General features: G+C 43.6%; 1 protein-coding gene across 1 annotated transcript in view; it reads right to left on the bottom strand.

The window, feature by feature from the left end:
* Nucleotides 1–20,976, bottom strand: part of LOC147028153 (scavenger receptor cysteine-rich domain-containing protein DMBT1-like) — a 123,217-nt gene extending 102,241 nt beyond the window's left edge. Inside the window, exon 1 of the mRNA XM_085876541.1 lies at nt 20,745–20,976. Coding sequence (XP_085732667.1) covers nt 20,745–20,976 — 232 coding nt within the window. The remainder of the gene's footprint in view (nt 1–20,744) is intronic.
* Between the last annotated feature and the right edge of the window lie 2,551 nt (nt 20,977–23,527).

Raw genomic sequence — 23,527 nt, 5'->3', positions numbered from 1 at the left:
TGTGACGAGTTGAGGAATAAAACCTCACAGTAAATGCCTTATTTGTGACTATTTGAGGTGTAAAACCTCACACTAAATACCTTATTTGTGACTAGTTGAGGTGTAAAACCTCACAGTAAATACCTTATTTGTGACTAGTTGAGGTGTAAAACCTCACACTAAATACCTTATTTGTGACTAGTTGAGGTGTAAAACCTCACATTAAATACCTTATTTGTGACTAGTTGAGGTGTAAAACCTCACACTAAATACCTTATTTGTGACTAGTTGAGGGGTAAAACCTCAGACTAAATACCTTATTTGTGACTCGTTGAGGTGTAAAACCTCACACTAAATACCTCATTTGTGGCTCGTTGAGGTGTAAAACCTCACAGTAAATACCTTATTTGTGACTAGTTGAGGTGTAAAACCTCACAGTAAATACCTTATTTGTGACTCGTTTCGATGTAAAACCTCACAGTAAATACCTTATTTGTGACTCGTTGAGGTGTAAAACCTCACACTAAATACCTCATTTGTGGCTCGTTGAGGTGTTAAACCTCACAGTAAATACCTTATTTGTGACTAGTTGAGGTGTAAAACCTCACAGTAAATACCTTATTTGTGACTCGTTTAGATGTAAAACCTCACATTAAATACCTTATTTGTGACTCGTTGAGGTGTAAAACCTCACACTAAATACCTCATTTGTGGATCGTTGAGGTGTAAAACCTCACAGTAAATACCTTATTTGTGACTAGTTGAGGTGTAAAACCTCACAGTAAATACCTTATTTGTGACTCGTTTAGATGTAAAACCTCACAGTAAATACCTTATTTATGACTAGTTGAGGTGTAAAACCTCACAGTAAATACCTTATTTGTGACTAGTTGAGGTGTAAAACCTCACACTAAATACCTTATTTGTGACTCGTTGAGGTGTAAAACCTCACAGTAAATACCTTATTTTAAACGAGGTGAGGTATAGTATCTCACAGTAAATACCTTATTTATGACTAGTTGTGGTGTAAAACCTCACAGTAAATACCTTATTTGTGACTAGTTGAGGTGTAAAACCTCACAGTAAATACATTATTTGTGACTAGTTGTGGTGTAATACCTCACAGTAAATACCTTATGTGTGACTAGTTGAGGTGTAAAACCTCACACTAAATACCTTATTTGTGACTAGTTTAGGTGTAAAACCTCACACTAAATACCTTATTTGTGACTAGTTGAGGTGTAAAACCTCACATTAAATACCTTATTTGTGACTAGTTGTGTAAAACCTCACAGTAAATACCTTATTTGTAACTCGTTGAGGTGAAAACCTCACAGTAAATACCTTATTTGTGACTAGTTGAGGTGTAAAACCTCACAGTAAATACATTATTTGTGACTAGTTGTGGTGTAATACCTCACAGTAAATACCTTATGTGTGACTAGTTGAGGTGTAAAACCTCACACTAAATACCTTATTTGTGACTAGTTTAGGTGTAAAACCTCACACTAAATACCTTATTTGTGACTAGTTGAGGTGTAAAACCTCACATTAAATACCTTATTTGTGACTAGTTGTGTAAAACCTCACAGTAAATACCTTATTTGTGACTAGTTTAGGTGTAAAACCTCACAGTAAATACCTTATTTGTGACTAGTTGAGGTGTAAAACCTCACATTAAATACCTTATTTGTGACTAGTTGAGGTGTAAAACCTCACATTAAATACCTTATTTGTGACTAGTCGTGTAAAACCTCACAGTAAATACCTTATTTGTGACTAGTTTAGGTGTAAAACCTCACACTAAATACCTTATTTGTGACTAGTTGTGTAAAACCTCACAGTAAATACCTTATTTGTGACTAGTTTAGGTGTAAAACCTCACACTAAATACCTTATTTGTGACTAGTTTAGGTGTAAAACCTCACACTAAATACCTTATTTGTGACTAGTTTAGGTGTAAAACCTCACAGTAAATACCTTATTTGTGACTAGTTTAGGTGTAAAACCTCACACTAAATACCTTATTTGTGACTAGTTTAGGTGTAAAACCTCACACTAAATATCTTATTTGTGACTAGTTGAGGTGTAAAACCTCACATTAAATACCTTATTTGTGACTAGTTGTGTAAAACCTCACACTAAATACCTTATTTGTGACTCGTTGAGGTGTTAAACCTCACAGTAAATACCTTATTTTAAATGAGGTGAGATATAGTATCTCGCAGTAAATACTTTATTTGCAACTATTTGACGTCGTAAACCTCACTTCGTTCTCAAAATAGAATAATGGAAGTTTCTTGTTTCGCCGCGTCGTGTTGAGAACGCTGGCTCCAAGAGAGCTCTGGGTTCATCTTCTTCTTCTTCTTCTTCTACTTCTTCCTCTGCGTCTTCTTCTTCTTCTTCTTCTTCTTCTGGTGAAGACAAAACCTTTATGACGCGGCTCTTGGACACATTTGTCCTTGTTTTCATTATGCTTTCATCAGAGAAAGTTTGGACTGTTCTCTTCCACTGCAACTGCAGCAACGACTTGTTCTTCTTGTCTCCATGGTAACACAATGGAATGAGTGGACAAGGTAATCTCGACATGTTGTCTCCACGCTGTCCATCTCCCTCCATGCTGTCCATCTGTAATTCCAGTAACGATTCCATCGATTTCATCGATAATTCCATCGATTCCATCGAAAATTCCATCGATACCAGAAACAAGACCAACACAAGATAGTCAACACCATCACTTGGTGAAGCAACGTGTCCGTTTTGTTTGCCTTTATATGGAGTAAACGAGGACGTCGTTGGAAACACCTGTTCCTGATCCCAGTCGATGTGTTTCCTTCTCACTTTATAACTCTCATTCCAGCAGTTTCTCGTCCCGTCGAGCCGAAGCGAGTTTACTGAATTGCAGGATTTCCTCATGATATCCACCACGGGAAATCTTTGAACAACATCATCATTTTAATTCCCTTGAAACAGTTTGAACAGCTTGGAGAAGGATCCTTCTCGAGCACAAATAAGCATTTTTAAGATCTCGAACCTCTTCCAACCAGGTAATTTCCTCAAAATCAAACAACCACGCATTCCCAATTTAATATTGGGTTTTCATAACGTCGGACACCTCAACCTTTAAACGTGCAGACGTTTTATATCAACCGAGTCATCGTTTTCAAGAACATTTAAAAACACAAAATAACAGAGGAGGTGTGGCTCGAACATTTCCCGGCATGCTTCGCTCCTCCAACGTTCCACGATTGTTCTTTTGAATCAACAGACGTTTGGGGTTTGTTTGTTTTTCAATTAAATTTTCAATTTCCAATCAATTCTTTTTATCGAATTATTGCGATGATGTTAACGACGTAAACTACTACCTTCGGCGTGTTTGTGTTGGTAGTTGACGGTGATTAGAGGCAAGGGAAGCATTCCAGGGCGTTTCAATAAAACGTGTACAGATGTTAAACATCGAATAAACGATCAGAGCCTGCGGTTTTGTATTTCCTCATGGGTAACACCTTCTGACTGATGACGTCATTCCACGACACAAACTCTAAGGGTGGATCTGGGGGGGGGGGTAAAGGGGGTGCGCACTCCTCCCCCCACCCCATCCCCCCCTTTGGTTTCTGCACATGTTTTGGTTTCACTTTTACACAAACTGATATTTTCAGGTTGTTGTGAGTAATCTGCAAGTTCTCTCAGGCACTCTGCACATTCAGGTGGACCAGTCCACCAATGAGCTTGATGGGGGGTGTTGTGTTGACAATGTCACGGTCATATCCTGGACAGGATATGTGCATGCATTGCAACACCCCTCGTCAATCGTGGACCCCGCACACCCAAAAGACCCCAAGGATCCAAAGGACCCAGGGCATCCATAAGACCACGAGGACCTAAAATACCTTGAGAACACAAAATACCTTGAGGATCCAAAAGACACAATGAGACTATCATGGACCCATCGGAATTCTGCATGATGTAAAATGTGATTCTGCATCAATGTCCCAAACCTTAACCCACGACACCCACACAAAATCCCATGTCCTGAACCTCCTCCCAACTCTGAAATCTCTCTGCCCCCTTTACCACCACACCCAAGCTCTGTGCTCCCCTCACAACCCAATCTCCTCAACTCCCCCCCATCCTCCCCCCCATAAAAATCTTCAAACCCCTGGATCCCAACTCTGTCCCCTCTCTGCTCTCCCTCCCCAAGCCAACTGTGTCATCCCCTCCCCTTTCTTCTTCAAGTCCCCACTGCCCCAATGACTCAATCTCCCTTGCATTTCAATCGCCTGTAACAGCGCCACCTTGTCCGTTTTGCATTTCCTCTGGTCGTCTGAGCAGATCAATAAATCGTCGACATCCTGAATCATCACTGAACCTTCCGGAAGCTCTATGTCCTCCAAGTCTTTCTTCAAGGCCTGCGAAAAGAGTGTCGGACTATCGCGAAATCTTTGCAGAAGTACCGTCCAGGTGTATTTTTGTCCCGCGTAGCTCAAGGCGAATAAGTATTGTGATTCCTTCGCCAGGGGAATGGAAAAATATGCCGAGCATAAATCGACCACAGAGAAATATGTTGCGCTCGATGGCACCAGTACCAGCACCGTGACAGGGTGAGGCACGACAGGAAAAAATGATTTCACGCATTTATTCAACGCCCGCAAATCTTGCACGAATCTCCACTTATTTCCACTGGGCTTCTTTACCGGGAGGATAGGCGTATGACATGGGCTCTTTGTAGGTGTTATCACTCCTTGCTCCCGTAATGATGCAAGCACCGGTGCGTTTCCCTCGATTGCCTCCTTTCGCAATGGATATTGGCCCACTCGAGGCAGGGGTATCCCCTCTTTTACCTGAACTAGTGCGGGCCGATAGGGGCGGGCCCGTAGGTGCGTGCCAGCATGTGCACCTTCATGCCTGCAGTATCAGGTCCCCAGCATCAATTGTGACGTCATATCAAACGAAGAAGAAGAATTGTGATGCCCCTCTCCGCCCTCCTCTCTCGCCCCACCTCTGTCCCTCCCCTCTCTTGCCCCCCCTTCTCACACCCTCTCTCAGCCTTCTCTCTCCCCCCACCTCTCTCCCTTCTCTTGCCCCCCTCTTACCCCCCTCTCGCCCTTCTCTCTCCCCCTCCTCTCTCCACTCTCTTGCCCCCCTCTCACCCCCTCTCTTGCCCTTCTCTCTTCCCCTCCTCTCTCCCCTCTCTTGCCCCCCTTTCACCCCCTCTCTCGCCCTTCTCTCTCCCCTCCTCTCTCCCTTTTCTCTCCCTCTCCTCTTGCCCTTCTCTCTCCCCTCCTCCGTCCCCTCTCTTACCACCCCCTCTCACCTCCTCTCTCGCCCCTCTCTCGCCCCCGTCTCTCGCCCCCGTCTCTCCCCCTCTCTCCCCTCCTCTCTCCCCCTCCTCTCTCCCCCTCCTCTCTCCCCCTCCTCTCTCCCCCTCCTCTGTCCCCCTTCTCTGTCCCTCTCCTCTCTCTTGCCCCCTCACCCCTCTCTCCCTCCTCCTCTTTCCCCCCTCCTCTCTCGTCCCTCTCTCTGTAAATGTCTTCACAAATGTCTACCAAGCACAACGATTAATTCCAACCTTGGGAAAAAACAGCTTTCAAACCTTTGGGAAACAGCTGTTTCCCTCGGGAAAATTCAAACCTTGGGATTAATTAATAATTTGAATAATAATCAAACTTTGGGAGTTTGACACATACCCAGGTATGGCACATACCCAGAGAAAGGCACATACCCAGGTCCCCAGTGTCGATTGTGACATCATACCAAACGAAGAAGAATTGTGACGTCAATCCTTCAAAAAAATTTAATAATTTAAATAAACATTCATTGTGACGTCATTCGTGAAGTCATGGCACTGTGTCCTGTCATTGGTTCACAGATACATGGCCGTAACTTGGGAACCGCTCTTCCGATCGCTATCAAACTTCGAAAAGGCAGATCCGCGGTCCCCGGCAATATTGCTGGTAAGTTTCAATCCGATCGGACTGGTGGTCGTCCGGTTATTAATAATTTGGGAAAAAAATTGGCATGATAAGGTGAGAAGGTGGAACGACACCTTCAGCTGCCATATATACACCTTTTCAACACTGAAAAAGCAGTAAAATGGCGTAACTTGGGAACCACTCGTCCGATTGACATCAAACCTCGAAAAGGCACATCTGCGGGTCCCCGGCAAATTCCTGGCAATCGGATCGGACCGGCGGTCATCGAGAAACGGCGGTCGCAGACAAACAGACAGACAGGCACACAGAGATTGCTGGAATTATAGATAGATTGACACAGGCGTCGCGGCCAGCACCCTCCCTACATCATTTGGATGTTCTGTCCGGAGTCTGTCTGGTACTTCCTGATTTGTGGCTCGTTGAGGTGTAAAACCTCACAGTAAATACCTTATTTGTGACTAGTTGTGGTGTAAAACCTCACAGTAAATACCTTATTTGTGACTAGTTGTGGTGTAAAACCTCACAGTAAATACCTTATTTGTGACTAGTTGTGGTGTAAAACCTCACAGTAAATACCTTATTTGTGACTAGTTGAGGTGTAAAACCTCACACTAAATACCTTATTTGTGACTAGTTGAGGTGTAAAACCTCACACTAAATACCTTATTTGTGACTAGTTGAGGTGTAAAACCTCACACTAAATATCTTATTTGTAACTCGTTGAGGTGAAAACCTCACAGTAAATACCTTATTTGTGACTAGTTGAGGTGTAAAACCTCACAGTAAATACCTTATTTGTGACTGGTTGAGGTGAAAACCTCACAGTAAATACCTTATTTGTGGCTGGTAGAGGTGTAAAACCTCACACTAAATACCTTATTTTGACTAGTTGAGGTGTAAAACCTCATTAAATTCCTTATTTGTGACTAGTTGAGGTGAAAAACCTCACACTGAATACCTTACTTGTAACGAGTTGAGGTGTAAAACCTCACACTAAATACATTATTTGTAACGAGTTGAGGTGTAAAACCTCACAGTAAATACCTTATTTGTGACTAGTTGAGGTGTAAAACCTCACACTAAATACCTTATTTGTATCTAGTTGAGGTATAAAACCTCACATTAAATACCTTATTTGTGACTGGTTGAGGTGTAAAACCTCACAGTAAATACCTTATTTGTGACTGGTTGAGGTGTAAAACCTCACAGTAAATACCTTATTTGTGACTAGTTGAGGTGTAAAACCTCACAGTAAATACCTTATTTGTGACTAGTTGAGGTGTAAAACCTCACAGTAAATACCTTATTTGTGACTCGTTGAGATGTAAAACCTCACATTAAATTCCTTATTTGTGACGAGTTGAGGTGTAAAACCTCACATTAAATTCCTTATTTGTGACTAGTTGAGGTGTAAAACCTCACACTAAATACCTTATTTGTGACTAGTTGAGGTGAAAAACCTCACACTAAATTCCTTATTTGTGACGAGTTGAGGAATAAAACCTCACAGTAAATGCCTTATTTGTGACTATTTGAGGTGTAAAACCTCACACTAAATACCTTATATGTGACTAGTTTAGGTGTAAAACCTCACAGTAAATACCTTATTTGTGACTAGTTGAGGTGTAAAACCTCACACTAAATACCTTATTTGTGACTAGTTGAGGTGTAAAACCTCACATTAAATACCTTATTTGTGACTAGTTGAGGTGTAAAACCTCACACTAAATACCTTATTTGTGACTAGTTGAGGGGTAAAACCTCAGACTAAATACCTTATTTGTGACTCGTTGAGGTGTAAAACCTCACACTAAATACCTCATTTGTGGCTCGTTGAGGTGTAAAACCTCACAGTAAATACCTTATTTGTGACTAGTTGAGGTGTAAAACCTCACAGTAAATACCTTATTTGTGACTCGTTTAGATGTAAAACCTCACAGTAAATACCTTATTTGTGACTCGTTAAGGTGTAAAACCTCACACTAAATACCTCATTTGTGGCTCGTTGAGGTGTAAAACCTCACAGTAAATACCTTATTTGTGACTAGTTGAGGTGTAAAACCTCACAGTAAATACCTTATTTGTGACTCGTTTAGATGTAAAACCTCACATTAAATACCTTATTTGTGACTTCTTGAGGTGTAAAACCTCATAGTAAATACCTTATTTATGACTAGTTGAGGTGTAAAACCTCACAGTAAATACCTTATTTGTGACTAGTTGAGGTGTAAAACCTCACACTAAATACCTTATTTGTGACTCGTTGAGGTGTAAAACCTCACAGTAAATACCTTATTTTAAACGAGGTGAGGTATAGTATCTCACAGTAAATACCTTATTTATGACTAGTTGTGGTGTAAAACCTCACAGTAAATACCTTATTTGTGACTAGTTGAGGTGTAAAACCTCACAGTAAATACATTATTTGTGACTAGTTGTGGTGTAATACCTCACAGTAAATACCTTATGTGTGACTAGTTGAGGTGTAAAACCTCACACTAAATACCTTATTTGTGACTAGTTTAGGTGTAAAACCTCACACTAAATACCTTATTTGTGACTAGTTGAGGTGTAAAACCTCACATTAAATACCTTATTTGTGACTAGTTGTGTAAATCCTCACAGTAAATACCTTATTTGTGACTAGTTTAGGTGTAAAACCTCACAGTAAATACCTTATTTGTGACTAGTTGAGGTTTAAAACCTCACATTAAATACCTTATTTGTGACTAGTTGAGGTGTAAAACCTCACATTAAATACCTTATTTGTGACTAGTTGTGTAAAACCTCACAGTAAATACCTTATTTGTGACTAGTTTAGGTGTAAAACCTCACACTAAATACCTTATTTGTGACTAGTTGTGTAAAACCTCACAGTAAATACCTTATTTGTGACTCGTTGAGGTGTTAAACCTCACAGTAAATACCTTATTTGTGACTAGTTTAGGTGTAAAACCTCACACTAAATATCTTATTTGTGACTAGTTGAGGTGTAAAACCTCACATTAAATACCTTATTTGTGACTAGTTGTGTAAAACCTCACACTAAATACCTTATTTGTGACTCGTTGAGGTGTTAAACCTCACAGTAAATACCTTATTTTAAATGAGGTGAGATATAGTATCTCGCAGTAAATACTTTATTTGCAACTATTTGACGTCGTAAACCTCACTTCGTTCTCAAAATAGAATAATGGAAGTTTCTTGTTTCGTCGCGTCGTGTTGAGAACGCTGGCTCCAAGAGAGCTCTGTGTTCATCTTCTTCTTCTTCTTCTTCTACTTCTTCCTCTGCGTCTTCTTCTTCTTCTTCTTCTTCTTCTGGTGAAGACAAAACCTTTATGACGCGGCTCTTGGACACATTTGTCCTTGTTTTCATTATGCTTTCATCAGAGAAAGTTTGGACTGTTCTCTTCCACTGCAACTGCAGCAACGACTTGTTCTTCTTGTCTCCATGGTAACACAATGGAATGAGTGGACAAGGTAATCTCGACATGTTGTCTCCACGCTGTCCATCTCCCTCCATGCTGTCCATCTGTAATTCCAGTAACGATTCCATCGATTTCATCGATAATTCCATCGATTCCATCGAAAATTCCATCGATACCAGAAACAAGACCAACACAAGATAGTCAACACCATCACTTGGTGAAGCAACGTGTCCGTTTTGTTTGCCTTTATATGGAGTAAACGAGGACGTCGTTGGAAACACCTGTTCCTGATCCCAGTCGATGTGTTTCCTTCTCACTTTATAACTCTCATTCCAGCAGTTTCTCGTCCCGTCGAGCCGAAGCGAGTTTACTGAATTGCAGGATTTCCTCATGATATCCACCACGGGAAATCTTTGAACAACATCATCATTTTAATTCCCTTGAAACAGTTTGAACAGCTTGGAGAAGGATCCTTCTCGAGCACAAATAAGCATTTTTAAGATCTCGAACCTCTTCCAACCAGGTAATTTCCTCAAAATCAAACAACCACGCATTCCCAATTTAATATTGGGTTTTCATAACGTCGGACACCTCAACCTTTAAACGTGCAGACGTTTTATATCAACCGAGTCATCGTTTTCAAGAACATTTAAAAACACAAAATAACAGAGGAGGTGTGGCTCGAACATTTCCCGGCATGCTTCGCTCCTCCAACGTTCCACGATTGTTCTTTTGAATCAACAGACGTTTGGGGTTTGTTTGTTTTTCAATTAAATTTTCAATTTCCAATCAATTCTTTTTATCGAATTATTGCGATGATGTTAACGACGTAAACTACTACCTTCGGCGTGTTTGTGTTGGTAGTTGACGGTGATTAGAGGCAAGGGAAGCATTCCAGGGCGTTTCAATAAAACGTGTACAGATGTTAAACATCGAATAAACGATCAGAGCCTGCGGTTTTGTATTTCCTCATGGGTAACACCTTCTGACTGATGACGTCATTCCACGACACAAACTCTAAGGGTGGATCTGGGGGGGTAAAGGGGGTGCGCACTCCTCCCCCCACCCCATCCCCCCCTTTGGTTTCTGCACATGTTTTGGTTTCACTTTTACACAAACTGATATTTTCAGGTTGTTGTGAGTAATCTGCAAGTTCTCTCAGGCACTCTGCACATTCAGGTGGACCAGTCCACCAATGAGCTTGATGGGGGGTGTTGTGTTGACAATGTCACGGTCATATCCTGGACAGGATATGTGCATGCATTGCAACACCCCTCGTCAATCGTGGACCCCGCACACCCAAAAGACCCCAAGGATCCAAAGGACCCAGGGCATCCATAAGACCACGAGGACCTAAAATACCTTGAGAACACAAAATACCTTGAGGATCCAAAAGACACAATGAGACTATCATGGACCCATCGGAATTCTGCATGATGTAAAATGTGATTCTGCATCAATGTCCCAAACCTTAACCCACGACACCCACACAAAATCCCATGTCCTGAACCTCCTCCCAACTCTGAAATCTCTCTGCCCCTTTACCACCACACCCAAGCTCTGTGCTCCCCTCACAACCCAATCTCCTCAACTCCCCCCCCTCCTCCCCCCCCTAACAAACTTCAAACCCCTCCATCCCACCTCTCTCCCCTCTCTCCTCTCCCTCCCCCAAGCCAACTGTGTCATCCCCTCCCCTTTCTTCTTCAAGTCCCCACTGCCCCAATGACTCAATCTCCCTTGCATTTCAATCGCCTGTAACAGCGCCACCTTGTCCGTTTTGCATTTCCTCTGGTCGTCTGAGCAGATCAATAAATCGTCGACATCCTGAATCATCACTGAACCTTCCGGAAGCTCTATGTCCTCCAAGTCTTTCTTCAAGGCCTGCGAAAAGAGTGTCGGACTATCGCGAAATCTTTGCAGAAGTACCGTCCAGGTGTATTTTTGTCCCGCGTAGCTCAAGGCGAATAAGTATTGTGATTCCTTCGCCAGGGGAATGGAAAAATATGCCGAGCATAAATCGACCACAGAGAAATATGTTGCGCTCGATGGCACCAGTACCAGCACCGTGACAGGGTGAGGCACGACAGGAAAAAATGATTTCACGCATTTATTCAACGCCCGCAAATCTTGCACGAATCTCCACTTATTTCCACTGGGCTTCTTTACCGGGAGGATAGGCGTATGACATGGGCTCTTTGTAGGTGTTATCACTCCTTGCTCCCGTAATGATGCAAGCACCGGTGCGTTTCCCTCGATTGCCTCCTTTCGCAATGGATATTGGCCCACTCGAGGCAGGGGTATCCCCTCTTTTACCTGAACTAGTGCGGGCCGATAGGGGCGGGCCCGTAGGTGCGTGCCAGCATGTGCACCTTCATGCCTGCAGTATCAGGTCCCCAGCATCAATTGTGACGTCATATCAAACGAAGAAGAAGAATTGTGATGCCCCTCTCCGCCCTCCTCTCTCGCCCCACCTCTGTCCCTCCCCTCTCTTGCCCCCCTTCTCACACCCTCTCTCAGCCTTCTCTCTCCCCCCACCTCTCTCCCTTCTCTTGCCCCCTCTTACCCCCCTCTCGCCCTTCTCTCTCCCCCTCCTCTCTCCACTCTCTTGCCCCCCTCTCACCCCCTCTCTTGCCCTTCTCTCTTCCCCTCCTCTCTCCCCTCTCTTGCCCCCCTTTCACCCCCTCTCTCGCCCTTCTCTCTCCCCTCCTCTCTCCCTTTTCTCTCCCTCTCCTCTTGCCCTTCTCTCTCCCCTCCTCCGTCCCCTCTCTTACCACCCCCCTCTCACCTCCTCTCTCGCCCCTCTCTCGCCCCCGTCTCTCGCCCCGTCTCTCCCCCTCTCTCCCCCTCCTCTCTCCCCCTCCTCTCTCCCCCTCCTCTCTCCCCCTCCTCTCTCCCCCTCCTCTGTCCCCCTTCTCTGTCCCTCTCCTCTCTCTTGCCCCCTCACCCCTCTCTCCCTCCTCCTCTTTCCCCCCTCCTCTCTCGTCCCTCTCTCTGTAAATGTCTTCACAAATGTCTACCAAGCACAACGATTAATTCCAACCTTGGGAAAAAACAGCTTTCAAACCTTTGGGAAACAGCTGTTTCCCTCGGGAAAATTCAAACCTTGGGATTAATTAATAATTTGAATAATAATCAAACTTTGGGAGTTTGACACATACCCAGGTATGGCACATACCCAGAGAAAGGCACATACCCAGGTCCCCAGTGTCGATTGTGACATCATACCAAACGAAGAAGAATTGTGACGTCAATCCTTCAAAAAAATTTAATAATTTAAATAAACATTCATTGTGACGTCATTCGTGAAGTCATGGCACTGTGTCCTGTCATTGGTTCACAGATACATGGCCGTAACTTGGGAACCGCTCTTCCGATCGCTATCAAACTTCGAAAAGGCAGATCCGCGGTCCCCGGCAATATTGCTGGTAAGTTTCAATCCGATCGGACTGGTGGTCGTCCGGTTATTAATAATTTGGGAAAAAAATTGGCATGATAAGGTGAGAAGGTGGAACGACACCTTCAGCTGCCATATATACACCTTTTCAACACTGAAAAAGCAGTAAAATGGCGTAACTTGGGAACCACTCGTCCGATTGACATCAAACCTCGAAAAGGCACATCTGCGGGTCCCCGGCAAATTCCTGGCAATCGGATCGGACCGGCGGTCATCGAGAAACGGCGGTCGCAGACAAACAGACAGACAGGCACACAGAGATTGCTGGAATTATAGATAGATTGACACAGGCGTCGCGGCCAGCACCCTCCCTACATCATTTGGATGTTCTGTCCGGAGTCTGTCTGGTACTTCCTGATTTGTGGCTCGTTGAGGTGTAAAACCTCACAGTAAATACCTTATTTGTGACTAGTTGTGGTGTAAAACCTCACAGTAAATACCTTATTTGTGACTAGTTGTGGTGTAAAACCTCACAGTAAATACCTTATTTGTGACTAGTTGAGGTGTAAAACCTCACACTAAATACCTTATTTGTGACTAGTTGAGGTGTAAAACCTCACACTAAATATCTTATTTGTGACTCGTTGAGGTGAAAACCTCACAGTAAATACCTTATTTGTGACTAGTTGAGGTGTAAAACCTCACAGTAAATACCTTATTTGTGACTGGTTGAGGTGTAAAACCTCACAGTAAATACCTTATTTGTGACTGGTTGAGGTGAAAACCTCACAGTAAATACCTTATTTGTGGCTGGTAGAGGTGTAAAACCTCACACTAAATACCTTATTTTGACTAGTTGAGGTGTAAAACCTCATTAAATTCCTTATTTGTGACTAGTTGAGGTGAAAAACCTCACACTGAATACCTTACTTGTAACGAGTTGAGGTGTAAAACCTCACACTAAATACATTATTTGTAACGAGTTGAGGTGTAAAACCTCACAGTAAATACCTTATTTGTGACTAGTTGAGGTGTAAAACCTCACACTAAATACCTTATTTGTATCTAGTTGAGGTATAAAACCTCACATTAAATACCTTATTTGTGACTGGTTGAGGTGTAAAACCTCACAGTAAATACCTTATTTGTGACTGGTTGAGGTGTAAAACCTCACAGTAAATACCTTATTTGTGACTAGTTGAGGTGTAAAACCTCACAGTAAATACCTTATTTGTGACTAGTTGAGGTGTAAAACCTCACAGTAAATACCTTATTTGTGACTCGTTGAGATGTAAAACCTCACATTAAATTCCTTATTTGTGACGAGTTGAGGTGTAAAACCTCACATTAAATTCCTTATTTGTGACTAGTTGAGGTGTAAAACCTCACACTAAATACCTTATTTGTGACTAGTTGAGGTGAAAAACCTCACACTAAATTCCTTATTTGTGACGAGTTGAGGAATAAAACCTCACAGTAAATGCCTTATTTGTGACTATTTGAGGTGTAAAACCTCACACTAAATACCTTATATGTGACTAGTTTAGGTGTAAAACCTCACAGTAAATACCTTATTTGTGACTAGTTGAGGTGTAAAACCTCACACTAAATACCTTATTTGTGACTAGTTGAGGTGTAAAACCTCACATTAAATACCTTATTTGTGACTAGTTGAGGTGTAAAACCTCACACTAAATACCTTATTTGTGACTAGTTGAGGGGTAAAACCTCCAGACTAAATACCTTATTTGTGACTCGTTGAGGTGTAAAACCTCACACTAAATACCTCATTTGTGGCTCGTTGAGGTGTAAAACCTCACAGTAAATACCTTATTTGTGACTAGTTGAGGTGTAAAACCTCACAGTAAATACCTTATTTGTGACTCGTTTAGATGTAAAACCTCACAGTAAATACCTTATTTGTGACTCGTTAAGGTGTAAAACCTCACACTAAATACCTCATTTGTGGCTCGTTGAGGTGTAAAACCTCACAGTAAATACCTTATTTGTGACTAGTTGAGGTGTAAAACCTCACAGTAAATACCTTATTTGTGACTCGTTTAGATGTAAAACCTCACATTAAATACCTTATTTGTGACTTCTTGAGGTGTAAAACCTCATAGTAAATACCTTATTTATGACTAGTTGAGGTGTAAAACCTCACAGTAAATACCTTATTTGTGACTAGTTGAGGTGTAAAACCTCACACTAAATACCTTATTTGTGACTCGTTGAGGTGTAAAACCTCACAGTAAATACCTTATTTTAAACGAGGTGAGGTATAGTATCTCACAGTAAATACCTTATTTATGACTAGTTGTGGTGTAAAACCTCACAGTAAATACCTTATTTGTGACTAGTTGAGGTGTAAAACCTCACAGTAAATACATTATTTGTGACTAGTTGTGGTGTAATACCTCACAGTAAATACCTTATGTGTGACTAGTTGAGGTGTAAAACCTCACACTAAATACCTTATTTGTGACTAGTTTAGGTGTAAAACCTCACACTAAATACCTTATTTGTGACTAGTTGAGGTGTAAAACCTCACATTAAATACCTTATTTGTGACTAGTTGTGTAAATCCTCACAGTAAATACCTTATTTGTGACTAGTTTAGGTGTAAAACCTCACAGTAAATACCTTATTTGTGACTAGTTGAGGTTTAAAACCTCACATTAAATACCTTATTTGTGACTAGTTGAGGTGTAAAACCTCACATTAAATACCTTATTTGTGACTAGTTGTGTAAAACCTCACAGTAAATACCTTATTTGTGACTAGTTTAGGTGTAAAACCTCACACTAAATACCTTATTTGTGACTAGTTGTGTAAAACCTCACAGTAAATACCTTATTTGTGACTCGTTGAGGTGTTAAACCTCACAGTAAATACCTTATTTGTGACTAGTTTAGGTGTAAAACCTCACACTAAATATCTTATTTGTGACTAGTTGAGGTGTAAAACCTCACATTAAATACCTTATTTGTGACTAGTTGTGTAAAACCTCACACTAAATACCTTATTTGTGACTCGTTGAGGTGTTAAACCTCACAGTAAATACCTTATTTTAAATGAGGTGAGATATAGTATCTCGCAGTAAATACTTTATTTGCAACTATTTGACGTCGTAAACCTCACTTCGTTCTCAAAATAGAATAATGGAAGTTTCTTGTTTCGTCGCGTCGTGTTGAGAACGCTGGCTCCAAGAGAGCTCTGGGTTCACCTTCTTCTTCTTCTTCTACTTCTTCCTCTGCGTCTTCTTCTTCTTCTTCTTCTTCTTCTTCTGGTGAAGACAAAATCTTTATGACGCGGCTCTTGGACACATTTGTCCTTGTTTTCATTATGCTTTCATCAGAGAAAGTTTGGACTGTTCTCTTCCACTGCAACTGCAGCAACGACTTGTTCTTCTTGTCTCCATGGTAACACAATGGAATGAGTGGACAAGGTAATCTCGACATGTTGTCTCCACGCTGTCCATCTCCCTCCATGCTGTCCATCTGTAATTCCAGTAACGATTCCATCGATTTCATCGATAATTCCATCGATTCCATCGAAAATTCCATCGATACCAGAAACAAGACCAACACAAGATAGTCAACACCATCACTTGGTGAAGCAACGTGTCCGTTTTGTTTGCCTTTATATGGAGTAAACGAGGACGTCGTTGGAAACACCTGTTCCTGATCCCAGTCGATGTGTTTCCTTCTCACTTTATAACCCTCATTCCAGCAGTTTCTCGTCCCGTCGAGCCGAAGCGAGTTTACTGAATTGCAGGATTTCCTCATGATATCCACCACGGGAAATCTTTGAACAACATCATCATTTTAATTCCCTTGAAACAGTTTGAACAGCTTGGAGAAGGATCCTTCTCGAGCACAAATAAGCATTTTTAAGATCTCGAACCTCTTCTAACCAGGTAATTTCCTCAAAATCAAACAACCACGCATTCCCAATTTAATATTGGGTTTTCATAACGTCGGACACCTCAACCTTTAAACGTGCAGACGTTTTATATCAACCGAGTCATCGTTTTCAAGAACATTTAAAAACACAAAATAACAGAGGAGGTGTGACTCGAACATTTCCCGGCATGCTTCGCTCCTCCAACGTTCCACGATTGTTCTTTTGAATCAACAGACGTTTGGGGTTTGTTTGTTTTTCAATTAAATTTTCAATTTCCAATCAATTCTTTTTCTCGAATTATTGCGATGATGTTAACGACGTAAACTACTACCTTCGGCGTGTTTGTGTTGGTAGTTGACGGTGATTAGAGGCAAGGGAAGCATTCCAGGGCGTTTCAATAAAACGTGTACAGATGTTAAACATCGAATAAACGATCAGAGCCTGCGGTTTTGTATTTCCTCATGGGTAACACCTTCTGACTGATGACTTCATTCCACGACACAAACTCTAAGGGTGGATCTGGGGGGGGGGGGGTAAAGGGGGTGCGCACTCCTCCCCCCACCCCATCCCCCCCTTTGGTTTCTGCACATGTTTTGGTTTCACTTTTACACAAACTGATATTTTCAGGTTGTTGTGAGTAATCTGCAAGTTCTCTCAGGCACTCTGCACATTCAGGTGGACCAGTCCACCAATGAGCTTGATGGGGGGTGTTGTGTTGACAATGTCACGGTCATATCCTGGACAGGATATGTGCATGCATTGCAACACCCCTCGTCAATCGTGGACCCCGCACACCCAAAAGACCCCAAGGATCCAAAGGACCCAGGGCATCCATAAGACCACGAGGACCTAAAATACCTTGAGAACCCAAAATACCTTGAGGATCCAAAAGACACAATGAGACTATCATGGACCCATCGGAATTCTGCATCATGTAAAATGTGATTCTGCATCAATGTCCCAAACCTTAACCCACGACACCCACACAAAATCCCATGTCCTTAACCTCCTCCCAACTCTGACATCTCTCTGCCCCCTTTACCACCACACCCAATCTCTGTGCTCCCCTCACAACCCAATCTCCTCAACTCCCCCCCATCCCCCCCCCTAAAAATCTTCAAACCCCTGGATCCCAACTCTGTCCCCTCTCTGCTCTCCCTCCCCCAAGCCAACTGTGTCATCCCCTCCCCCTTTCTTCTTCAAGTCCCCACTGCCCCAATGACTCAATCTCCCTTGCATTTCAATCGCCTGTAACAGTGCCATCTTGTGCGTTTTGCATTTCCTCTGGTCGTCTGAGCAGATCAATAAATCGTCGACATCCTGAATCATCACTGAACCTTCCGGAAGCTCTATCTCCTCCAAGTCTTTCTTCAAGGCCTGCGAAAAGAGTGTCGGACTATCGCGAAATCTTTGCAGAAGTACCGTCCAGGTGTATTTTTGTCCCACGAAGCTCAAGGCGAATAAGTATTGTGATTCCTTCGCCAGGGGAATGGAAAAATATGCCGAGCATAAATCGACCACAGAGAAATATGTTGCGCTCGATGGCACCAGTACCAGCACCGTGACAGGGTGCGGCACTACAGGAAAAATGATTTCACGCATTTATTCACCGCCCGCAAAACTTGCACGAATCTCCACTTATTTCCACTGGGCTTCTTTACCGGGAGGATAGGCGTATGACATGGGCTCTTTGTAGGTGTTATCACTCCTTGCTCCCGTAATGATGCAAGCACCGGTGCGTTTCCCTCGATTGCCTCCTTTCGCAATGGATATTGGCCCACTCGAGGCAGGGGTATCCCCTCTTTTACCTGAACTAGTGCGGGCCGATAGGGGCGGGCCCGTAGGTGCGTGCCAGCATGTGCACCTTCATGCCTGCAGTATCAGGTCCCCAGCATCAATTGTGACGTCATATCAAACGAAGAAGAATTGTGATGCCCCTCTCCGCCCTCCTCTCTCGCCCCACCTCTCTCGCCCCACCTCTGTCCCTCCACTCTCTTGCCCCCCCCTTCTCACCCCCTCTCTCAGCCGTCTCTCTCCCCCACCTCTCTCCCTTCTCTTGCCCCCTCTTACCCCCTCTCGCCCTTCTCTCTCCCCCTCCTCTCTCCACTCTCTTTCCCCCCTTTCACCCCTCTCTCACCCTTCTCTCTCCCCTCCTCTCTCCCTTTTCTCTCCCTCTCCTCTTGCCCTTCTCTCTCCCCCAAATCCGTCCCCTCTCTTACCACCCCCTCTCACCTCCTCTCTCGCCCCCTCTCTCCCCCCCGTCTCTCCCCCTCCTCTCCCCCTCCTCTGTCCCTCTCCTCTCTCTTGCCCCCCTCACCCCCTCTCTCCCTCCTCCTCTTTCCCCCCTCCTCTCTCGTCCCTCTCTCTGTAAATGTATTCACAAATGTCTACCAAGCACAACGATTAATTCCAACCTTGGGAAAAAACAGCTTTCAAACCTTTGGGAAACAGCTGTTTCCCTCGGGAAAATTCAAACCTTGGGATTAATTAATAATTTGAATAATAATCAAACCTTGGGAGTTTGACACATACCCAGGTATGGCACATACCCTGAGAAAGGCACATACCCAGGTCCCCAGTGTCGATTGTGACATCATACCAAACGAAGAAGAATTGTGACGTCAATCCTTCAAAAAAATTTAATAATTTAAATAAACATTCATTGTGACGTCATTCGTGAAGTCATGGCACTGTGTCCTGTCATTGGTTCACAGATACATGGCCGTAACTTGGGAACCGCTCTTCCGATCGCTATCAAACTTCGAAAAGGCAGATCCGCGGTCCCCGGCAATATTGCTGGTAAGTTTCAATCCGATCGGACTGGTGGTCGTCCGGTTATTAATAATTTGGGAAAAAAAATTGGCATGATAAGGTGAGAAGGTGGAACGACACCTTCAGCTGCCATATATACACCTTTTCAACACTGAAAAAGCAGTAAAATGGCCGTAACTTGGGAACCGCTCGTCCGATTGACATCAAACCTCGAAAAGGCACATCTGCGGGTCCCGGCAAATTCCTGGCAATCGGATCGGACCGGCGGTCATCGAGAAACGGCGGTCGCAGACAAACAGACAGACAGGCACACAGAGATTGCTGGAATTATAGACAGATTGACACAGGCGTCGCGGCCAGCACCCTCCCTACATCATTTGGATGTTCTGTCCGGAGTCTGTCTGGTACTTCCTGTAATCTTTCCTCGGTCCCCGCTCGCCTGTCTGTCTGGCGGCGGGGTTTCTCGCTGTTCATCTCATGCCTTTCCAACACGCATGTCAAAATTTTATCAGGTAAGCATACTTTCCATCAATCCCCGCTCCTAATCGCGTGAAAGCTGTTCCGATCCTCGCTACCCCTTTCTTTTGGTTCCGGGGCGTATCTCAATCGGGTTATCATTTTTCCCAATTCTCCCGAACTGTGTTCTTTACTTACTGCCATTGAGACATGTGGTGCAAGTCCTTCGCTATGCTTCATTAGTTCATGCTCTTCGGCGGCTCGTTCCACCTCCACCGCTGCTCCTTCCTTTCCGATCCATAAAGTGGTTGTCATCATTTTGCGCTGATCAGTGTAATCTCTATGCACTTTGGCTGAGTATTCAAAATCCTGCCCTGTTTCATCGTCGTATCCAGTACAGTGCAAAGTCAATCCCACTCCTTCCAAATCAATGTCGTTGCTAAGCAACCATTCCTCTACATCTCGCAATCTTTTTGCACTTTCCAAATCCCTACTCAGCTGGTTTCTACCCTCCTGAGATACAATTCGTAACCAATAAATCACTGGTCCGAGTTCATTCATCATGAGGGTCAGGACTTCTTTTTGTGAAGCTCACAGAGCATCGATGAAAACTCCGTCTTCTTTACATGTTATAGCACACCCCATTCTACACAACAAATGTCTACCCAACAGATTCATCAGAGTGTGTTTAGTGACCAAAAATGCATGTTCTCCTTTCAGGGGGCCTACTTCAATTCTTTATTTTTCTGAAATCGGGACATCTCTCCGTCCCGAGACCCCCATCACTCTTACTGAGTCGCCTGAAAGAGGCAGGTTCTTTATCTCTCCTTGTTTTAGTGTTGACCGTGTGGCTCCCGTGTCTACTAGAAATGTTACCTGTTTTCCTTCTTCGTTTACCGTTGTGGTCAATTCTCTCACGTTCCATGTTTCCCTTTGTGGAGCCACAACGGTATCCTTTTGTCAATATTTCTTCTCCCGTCTCTGCTCTCCCCCAGGAGGTGCTGTTGGTCTTTCCCAGTGTTGTGGCAGCTGGTGGTCCCAGCTCCATTGCCTGGGTGCAGCTTGGCACTCCCGGCTCCAGTGTCCTGTTTTTCCACACTTGTAACATTCTCCTGTCCTCTGTGTACCATTATTTCTGTTCCACAGTCTTCGTTGACCCTGTCCCCTCTCCTGCCTTGGTTCCCAATCTGGGTTATCCCTGCAGGGTCTCTCTTCTCGTTCTTCATACTGGCGGTCCTTTCTTTCTAGATTCCTCATTATTAGGGCTCTCTCGGTTCTTTTCCCCCTCCTGTCTTCTTCTTCTTTTAAGGTCTGCAATGCTTGTCTTGCTCTTTCATGTAAAGTGGTGGGCTCAGCGTTTTTCCATTCTGGAGTTGTCTTAACTTCTCTCCTTATTTCGTCTCACAACCCTTCCACAAACGAATTGTTTAGGAATTGTCTGGGCACTACTCCCATCTCCTCATATCCTGAGTGTAGTTCAATCTGTTCAGACAGTCGTGCTTTGTCTGCGCTAGGTGGTTCCTTTCTATCCTGTACAACCTCTGCGATTGCCTACCAATCCATCACTCTCGGGGCCATGTCGGTTGCTAATTGATCCATTAATGAGGTTACTCTTGTCCTATATGCTGTCTGTGCTACTCGCTCATCGTCGTTGAGGCCGGGTCGGTTCAAAGTATTGTCCACCTCGTCCTCTGGTTTTACTCCCCATGCCGCTGCGCGGGCACCCCAAACCGAGCTGGGTAGCACAGCCGTACATATGAATCCGATATCTGTTCTAGTTGCCCCATGCATTTTTATCTGGTCATGCAGTATTTTTATTGCTTTCCTTGGATTAGTTTTTAAACATTCTTCCAAACTTGCTTTTACTCCCCAAATGTCTTGGGGTGTCCACGATCTCCAGACCCAATCATTGTGCGCCATTTGCATCATGGAAAACTGCTGAATGTCAGCCCCTCCCATTGCTCCTTCCTCCTCCAGGACGGGGTAAATTCCTTTTGTTATTCCAGGTCGTGTGGTTATTTTCCCATCTATGTTGTCGTTCTTTTCCGCTGGCTGCGCTAGCGCTTGTTTCAATTGCTCCTGTCTCGCTTCCTCTTGTGTCATTCGTTGGTTCAAAATTCCTTCGAGACCTGAACGCTTATTTTCTGTCTCAGCTTGTGACGCCGTTAAACAAACGGCGAGCACCTTCCAGTGTTTCTCTCTCTGTCTCGAGCCTCCCGCTTTGCCCTCTGTCAGCACTGTGCTAACTGTGTGCAATACTTTTGGATCGAAGGATCCAGCCAAGGGGAAAGGTCTTTTCTTCCTGCCATCCATTTCACCCAATCTTGCACTCCCTCTACTTTATCCCTTCCATGTTTTTCTCCCACGATTTTCAATGGTGGTCCTCTTGGTAACCCTTGAGATTTAACAGAGTTATTCCCCATATTTATGTTCTGAGCTTTTCAACAGCCTTATAGCTTTAAAGCGTTTCTCCTTTTATTACACGGAACCGGGGTTCCGCTATTATCAACAGCCTTGAAGCCTTCTTACAGGACTTTAACCTATTAGTCTTTCTTCACACAACACCTTTAGAAAACAAGATTTTACCCTGCTTCTCTTTATTTCACGTGGATATCCTTATCCTCTTCATACAACAACACAGATCTCAAATGGCCGTACCCACTATCACAGAATACAAGACTTAAACTCGTTTCTCCTTATTTCACTTGGATATCCTTATCCTCTTCCCTTCCCAGTCCCAAAATACAGCCTTACAGCCCCTTGTGGTCAATCAATAAAACTGCATTTGACTCTCCTCATATGTTTACCACTATTAGTTTGTCACCTCAGCAGAACCTGAAGCTGCGTTCAAAGGAACTCTCTCCGCTGGGTGTACAGTGCTTTCCTCACAAGGGCTATCCTTTTGCAGATGCCCGACGTGTTGCGCACCACGTACCGTTTAGCTGAGACCCTTGTAAGTGCTGTACACCAAGCGGCGCTCCTCCGGTCCACAGCATCAGAGTCCGTGAGTTCCCGTTCTGGGGTGCCAACTGTGAAGACTCCGTTCTTCAGCCAGGTATAAAGAGAGTCTTTCGAAGAGGATTCACCATGATGCAGCTTTATTGAAGGACCACACGCCAGCCAGCGGAGGTGATGTTAGCAGCTTAACCAGCACAGTGGAGAGCTACCAAAACCACACTGAGTCTTACATTCAAAAACTCTCCCTTATGTACAATCTATCTCTAATTCCAATCTATCTCTGGTTATAATTTAACCCTAGTTCGTGTGACAAGATCTCCAAATGTGTTCTCAGGTATGAGCTAAGAGTTTTCCCTTCCCTCCCCCAAGGGAGGGTGGAACAATCGAACAGCTTATCTTCGGCCCCAGCAATCATCTTAGACAATCCCTCTCCCCTGCCCCAGACTTCTTATCACTGTGGAGTGTTTGAAGGACAAACAAAACCCCCCTATTAAGTTCACAAAGACGGTAAGAGTAGGGACATATCTCGCTTCAAACGAAACAAGAGCCCAGGAGTGGAATGCTTGAGAAAAACAACATAAAGTTTAGTTTTACATGAGAAAGAACATGTCTCGGTTTGTTATCACTTAAACAACACAGCCAGTGCCTTCAGATGGCATCTGGTGGACTGACTCACTGGTAAACAGTGCCACTAAAACTAT

Source organism: Eptatretus burgeri, chromosome 4 (assembly GCF_056783735.1).
Source record: "Eptatretus burgeri isolate ZD-2024b chromosome 4, Ebu_testis_v1, whole genome shotgun sequence".
NCBI classification, from domain to species: Eukaryota; Metazoa; Chordata; class Myxini; order Myxiniformes; family Myxinidae; genus Eptatretus; species Eptatretus burgeri.
Note: the sequence above shows the minus strand (reverse complement) of the source record. Positions and strands in the feature narration are given on the sequence as shown.